This window comes from Neophocaena asiaeorientalis, unplaced genomic scaffold (genome assembly GCF_003031525.2).
Source record: "Neophocaena asiaeorientalis asiaeorientalis breed wild unplaced genomic scaffold, Neophocaena_asiaeorientalis_V1.1 scaffold43, whole genome shotgun sequence".
NCBI lineage: Eukaryota > Metazoa > Chordata > Mammalia > Artiodactyla > Phocoenidae > Neophocaena > Neophocaena asiaeorientalis.
The window spans coordinates 2,428,158-2,435,031 of record NW_020173674.1 but is presented as its reverse complement, the minus strand read 5'-3'; the positions used below and the strand labels follow the sequence as shown (position 1 = coordinate 2,435,031).

At 57.2% G+C, this 6,874-nt stretch overlaps 1 protein-coding gene across 1 annotated transcript; it reads left to right on the top strand.

The window, feature by feature from the left end:
- The first annotated feature begins 431 nt into the window (after window positions 1-431).
- On the top strand, window positions 432-1,611 carry MRGPRG (MAS related GPR family member G). Its single transcript, XM_024748509.1, is given in 5 exon segments — window positions 432-519; window positions 522-839; window positions 842-1,303; window positions 1,306-1,505; window positions 1,507-1,611. Coding segments are annotated over 5 exon segments (1,173 nt in total).
- Window positions 1,612-6,874: the final 5,263 nt, after the last annotated feature.

The window sequence follows — 6,874 nt, the reverse complement described above, 5'->3', positions numbered from 1 at the left end:
CGCACCCCTGCCCAGGCGGGAGAGCAGGGGAGGCTGGGCACATCCCCCAGCCCTCCCTCATCCGCCCAACCGCCTACTGCCCACGCCAGAACATCTGCACCCACCCTTGTCCACGGCAAGTGCAGGACAGTGTGTGCTCAGCAGACCCTCTGGGGCAGGGACCCGGCAGGAGCGTGGTCCTGGCCCTCCAGGGTGGGAGGGCCCCCGTGGAGTCCCTGAGTCGTGTCCTCACGAGAGCCCCCTTTGCCCGCAGAGACCTGTCCAGCCATCACTGACCTCTGCGACACGGCTGCCGCGGTGTAGCCGTGTCAATCGATCTTTGCGCATTTAATCTAAACATCCAGCCGGGGGCAGGCCTGCCCACCTGGTTGGCCATCCTCATCTCCCTGTGTTGGGTGCATCCTACCTAATCCTCCTTTTACAAAGAGATGATGAGGCCTGAAGGGTTGGGCACTGGCCGGGAAGGCGCCCCGGGCTGGAGCTGCATCTGCCCAGCTGCGCCGGGACGCCACCCGCCTTCCCGGGCGGTGATAACAACGGCAACGTCTGTGGCCTCCCTCCAGGGTCCTTCCCACCGGCCGCGGAGCCAGCCAGCATGTTCGGGCTCTGGAGGACCTTCACCGGCGTGGTTTTCTACCTCATTCCGGCTGTGGGCCTCGGGGGGCTGGTGGGGAACGGGCTGGTCCTCTGGCACCTGGGCTTCCACATCAAGAAGGGCCCCTTCTCTGTCTACATCCTCCATGTGGCCACCGCGGACTTCCTCTTCCTGGGCTGCCAGCTGGGCTTCTCGGCCGTCCAGGCGGCCCTGGGTTCCAAGGACAGCCTCTACTTCGCCGTCACCTTGTTGCCTTCTCCGCGGGGCTCTGGCTGCTGGCCGCCTTCAGCGCCGAGCGCTGCGTCTCCGACATCTTCCCCGCCTGCTACCGGGGCTGCCGCCCCAGACACACGTCGGGCATCGTCTGCGGCCTGATCTGGGCCTTGACCCCGCCGGCCGTGCTGCTGCCCGCCAACGCCTGCGGCCTGCTGCGCGAGGGCGTGCGCCTGTCCACCTGCCCACGGTACCACGTGGCTAGCGTCACGTGGCTGCTGTCCTTGGCCTGCGTGGCCTGCGTGGCCGGGCTTGCGCTCTTCGTCTGGGTGACGTGCTGCTCCCAGCGCCCGCGCCCTCGGTTCTACGGCATCTTCCTGGGCTCCGTATTCCTGCTCTTCTTCTGTGGCCTCCCCTACATCCTCTACTGGACCCTGCACCCCATCCTGAACCTCCTGCTGCCTGTGTTCCTCCTGCTGGCCACCCTCCTGGCCTGTCCAGGAGGCCGCTCATCTACTTCACGACGGGCCGGCAGCCGGGCAAGTGGGAGCCACTCCGGGTGGTCCTCCAGAGGGCCCTGGGGGAGGGGGCCCAGCTGGGGGCCGGGAGGCTGTCCCTGCCCATGGGCCGCATGTCAGGGCTGGCCAGGGTCCCCCCAACCCTTCACCAGACCCTCCAGGACCATGTGTCATCCCGGCCCCCCCCCAGCTCACTGGCCCTGGGGACCCAAGGGCCGGGGGCATCAGGAGAGCCGTGGTCTTGACTCCCACATGCCCAGCCTGTGGAGTACAAGGAAGGCCTGAGGAGAAGGCCAGAGACACAGCAGCTAAGCGGGGAGTCCCCAGGACTGGGGCGAGGATGGGCACCCCAGCTCCCGCCTCCTTCCCCCCCTGCCACCAGCTGAGGGCTGGGGTGGAGGGGAGGCCGCCCCCCAAGGCCCACGTGGGCAGCTGGGCGGGGCCTGTCCTCGCTGAGGCCGTGCTGTGATCCTTCCACTATAGAGTTCTCGGGCTGCCTCACCCACAGGCTCCCAGCGCCCAGGTGACCCCTGCCCAGCAGTCTCCCCACCGGCCACCAGATGGCGCTGCTTCCTCACCAAACGCACCCATAAGTGTGCCCGCCAAAGCAGGGTCACTGCAGAGCCTGGCGCCAGCTGGGCCCTCCCCTGCCCCTTCCAGCCCTGTCGCCCGGAACGGGGGTCCTGGACACCTGCTGCCTAGAGGGTGCTCTTGCCCCCAACCCCCATTTCCAACTTCCCCTCCTCCCAGGAATCCTTTGCTCACTCATCACCCCCCCCCATCCCTGCCCACTCCTTGCAGACCCTGCCCAGCCAGTGTTTGCACCACCCTCCTCCCACTCCCCTGGGCTTCCTTGGGAAGGAGGGAAGGAAGGAAGGGAGGGAGGAAGGGAGGGAGGGGACTGCAGCCATTCCTTTTAGCTTTCAAAGAACAAATCATTGTATGTGTCTCTGATTTTTTTAAATAAATTTATTTATTTTTACTTTTCACTGTGTTAGGTCTGCACACGGGTTTTCTCTAGCTGTGGCGAGCGGGGACTACTCTTCACCGGGGTGCGCGGGCTTCTCACTGCAGTGGCTTCTCCTGCTGCAGAGCATGGGCTCTAGGCGCGCGGGCTTCAATAGATGTGGCACGTGGGCTCAGCAGTTGTGGCACACGGGCTTAGTTGTTCCGCAGCATGTGGGATCTTCCAGGACCAGGGCTCAAACCCGTGTCCCCCGCATTGGCAGGCAGATTCTTAACCGCTACGCCATCAGGGAAGCCCTCTGATGATTTTTTTTTTAAATGACAGTTCATAGTCATTGTCAAGACTTTCAAGTCCTACAGAAAATATTGAAAAGATAAATCACCAAAACTCTTTGGACCTAGAGGGAGACATTTTGGGCATTGAACCCTCCAGCTGTGTTTATTTTTCTAATAGAGACCCACAGAAATTTCAATTTTTACCAAAAAGAAAACATTCTATATATCCTATGTGAAACCTGTTACAATAAAGCATTTTATAACTCCAGGAGAATTGTTTTTAAAAGTTCTTTTTTCACTAGAAAATGTTTGTGTTGCTCATTATGGGAACTTCAGAGAACATTAAGAAATGGAAAGAAGAAAGACTTACCTATAGCCCCCCAACCCGGAAACACCTTTGCAGGTTGTCCATCCTTCCCTGGGATGGGCAAGGTTCTGGCCAGTCCTGGTCGCCCTGCCTGGTCTCCCCAGACTGCCCTTAGGACTGGACGACTCCAGCCCAGGGAGGCCAGGGCTCTGGCAGATTAAAGACCATCCCGTTCGGCAGGTTCAGGAAGGTGGGTGAGGACCCCAGCCTTGGCTTTGGGGGGTAGGATGCCGAGGGGCCATCCATTCGTGGGACCACTTCCTGCTGGACCCCAAGGAGGGGTGTGGCCTCCTCCCTGGAACGCCTGGAAATGGGATGAGAGTGAGGGCAGCTTCAGAGGGGCCCCAGCATACGCCCCGCCCTCCCAGCCCCAGGAAATAGCTGTGAGGCCCCCTGAGGGGCCATCCATCTGTGTGCTGCCACTGGGGACAGACGGTCAGCTGCCCCTGGGGCGCGTGATAAACAGCCCAGTCTAGACAGATGGGGAGTGCAGGACCTCTGGCCCTGGAACCCGCCGCTGGGGCGAACGGGTGGCAGCCTGGGCCCAAAGAGCCAGCGTGTTCCCAGTCCTGGAGGAGTGATGGCCACCTGGAGGGATGGGGCTGTCGCAGGGCTGGGCTCCCATCCCACTGGCACCTCTCCAGCTTGGTGACCTCCAGCGAGTCACCGAATAGCGGGGAGCCGTGTCTGCAAAAGGAGAGGGAACAGCATCTCCTTCCCGGGATGCAGAGGTAGGAGGCAGGCAGCCAGGCTCGCAGAGGGTGGACAGTGCTGGGGCCCATCCCCACCTTCAAGGCCAGCCGCGTTGCATCCCCCGTCTCTGCCTCCATCTCAGGGCAGTCCTCCGGATGGCCCCAGCCCAGCCTCCCCTCAGCACTCACCTCTCCTCACCGCCTACGCTGCCTACTGGCGTCACTGCTCCTGGTACATCCTGCTCGGCCATCAGGACCCGTCCTTGGGCCGGTCTGTTCTGTGACACCGGGAGCTCCCTGGCAGCGGGCGCCCTGCCCTCCGCTCCCCTGGAGCTCACCTGCCCTGGCTGAGAACCCAAGGGGACCCCCTTGCCCAGAGCGACCTCCCACCCACCACGCACTGCATTTCCTGCACTCATGTTTGCACCCCTGTTAGTGTCCATGCGTCTCACGGGAAGGTGGGCTCCTGGGGGGAGCTGTCTCCCTGGGCCGAGAACCGGAGGCCCGCGTGGAGGGGCCTGACAAGTATTTGTGGAATGGATGGACCTGTGGTCGGGTGAACGGGTGATGGCGCGAAAGATGGGGTCAAGTGAATCAAGGGCATGGCCGAAGTGGAGCGCCACCGAATGGACTCGGACCAGGTCTGTCCTGGGTCCTGGGACATTCCAGGCCAGCAGAGCCCTGACTACTGACCCGACACCTGAGAGGGGGGTGAAGAAGGGAGGGGATCTGCTCTCACGGCCGAGTCCAGCCACCACAGCCTGTCACCTACTCTCGGCCACACTCTCCCCTTTCAGCCAGCAAACCCCAACAGAGCCAACTCGGGGCCAGGCACTAGGCGGGAGCTCGAGGGAGGGTCGTGCCATGGTGTGGCCCTGGTCCCCAAGGAGCTCAGCATCTGGAGAAGGGACAGACACATTGACACAATCCAAGGACAGCGTGTGAAGAGGTTTAGGGAGGCACCTTCTGTCTCGGCTCACCCTTGACAATCATTACCTGCCCCTTTTTACCCACACGTGTCCCAGTGTGGGTGACAAATCATCACATCACCTTAGTGTTAGGGAAGCACAGAAGAGGGAGGGTCTCATGTCCCTCACTCAGAAAGCAGAGGAGGCTTCCTGGAGGAGGGGGTGTCTGCGCTGAGCCTTACAAAGTAGTGTAAGGAAAGGACTGCCATCAGTTGGGGGCGGTCTGAAAGGCCCCAAACACAGGCACTTGCTGAGAAGAAAAGAAAGACGGGGGTCCCCAGAGGAGGCTATGGCAGCTGGACCCCGGGATGGGAACAGGTGTGCACCAATACGGGACAGAGGACACCCCAGGGAGGCATGGGGCATGAGACACACATGTGACCTTCCTCCCGGGTCTGTATTTCCTGTGACTCATCACAAATAAAATGTAGACAGTGTGGGCTTCCCTGGTGCCACAGTGGGTACGAATCCGCCTGCCAGTACAGGGGACATGGGTTCAAGCCCTGGCCTGGGAAGATCCCACATGCCTCGGAGCAGCTAAGCCCGTGCACCACAACTACTGAGCCCACGTGCCACAAGTACTGAAGCCCACGTGCCACAAGTACTGAAGCCCACGCGCCTAGATCCTGTGCTCCGCAGCAAGAGAAGCCACTGTGATGGAAGCCCATGTGCCACAGCTACTGAGCCCACACACCACAACTACAGAAGCCCAAGCGCTCTAGGGCCTGTGCGTCACAACTACTGAGCCCACGTGCCACAACTACTGAAGCCCACGCGCCTAGATCCTGTGCTCTGCAACAAGAGAAGCCACTGTGATGGAAGCCCATGTGCCACAGCTACTGAGCCCACACACCACAACTACAGAAAACTTCATTTTCCAGTTGTTTGATCTTGCCTTTTTATAGGATTGAATAACTCTCCTACCAACTTACTAAGTTCGTTCTAATAGTCTTTTTGAAGTCTACTTAGTTTGTGTACTATGTACACAAACATGTCATTTGTAAATAGAGATCATTTTACTACTTCCTTTTATTTCCTTTTCTTCCTTTATCGCACAGGCTAAGACCTCTCTCATACAATGTTGAATGGAAATGGTAAAAATGGGGACTTCCCTGATGGTCCAGTGGTTAAGACTTCACCTTCCAATGCAGGGGATGCAGGTTCTATCCCTGGTCGGGAGCTAAGATCCCACATACCCTGGGGCCGAAACACCAAAACATAAAACAGAAGCAATATTGTAACAAATTCAGTAAAGACTTTAAAAATGGTCCACGTCAAAAAAAATAAATAAATGGTAAAAATGGGCATCCTTGCCTTATTCCCAGTCTTACAGGGAAAAGTGTTCCATATTTCACCATTAAATATGATGTTATATGTAGGCTTTTTGTATATGCCCGTTATCATATTGATATACTTTCCATCTATTCCTAATTTTCTTAGAGTTGGGTTTTTTTTTTTACTCATGCATGGGTATTGAACATTATCAAATCTTTTTCTTCACTTATTAAGATGACATATGGGGCTTCCCTGGTGGTGCAGTGGTTGAGAGTCCGCCTGCCGATGATGGGGACACGGGTTCGTGCCCCGGTCCGGGAAGATCCCACATGCCGCGGAATGGCTAAGGCCCCTGAGCCATGGCCGCTGGGCCTGCGCGTCCGGAGCCTGTGCTCCGCAACGGGAGAGGCCGCGACAGTGAGAGGCCCGCGAACCGTAAAAAAATCCTTTGGTCTGTTATTTGTTGAATTACATCGATTCATTTTCCAGTGCTGACTTTGTAGTCCTTGGATAAAACTTGCTTGGCCATAGTAGATTAATTATCCTTTTTATATATTGATGGGTTTGATTTGCTAATCTTTTGATAATGGCATTTGCAGTTACATTCATGGGAGATGCTGTTCTCTAGCTTATTTTCTCATAATGCCCTTGTCAGTTTGGAGTATCAGTTATCCCCTGTTACTCTGTAAGAATTTGGAAAAGACCAGCACTCTTTCACCAGAGAAACCATCTTTTGTGGGAGGAGTGTAAAATACAATTTCAGTTTCTTTTAAAAATACAGGGCTACCTAGATTCTCTTTTTCTTCTTGCATCAGTTTTAGAAAGTCTCATTTCTCAGGGATTTTTTCCACCTCACCATTTGAATTTAGCTTAAATGCGAATGAGCCATCTTGGAGGTAGACCCTCCAGCCCCAGTCAAGAAGACATCAGATGACCACAGCTGTGATCAAAATCTTGATTTCAAGACCCTGAGCCAGAACTACCCCAGACAGGTCACTCCCCAA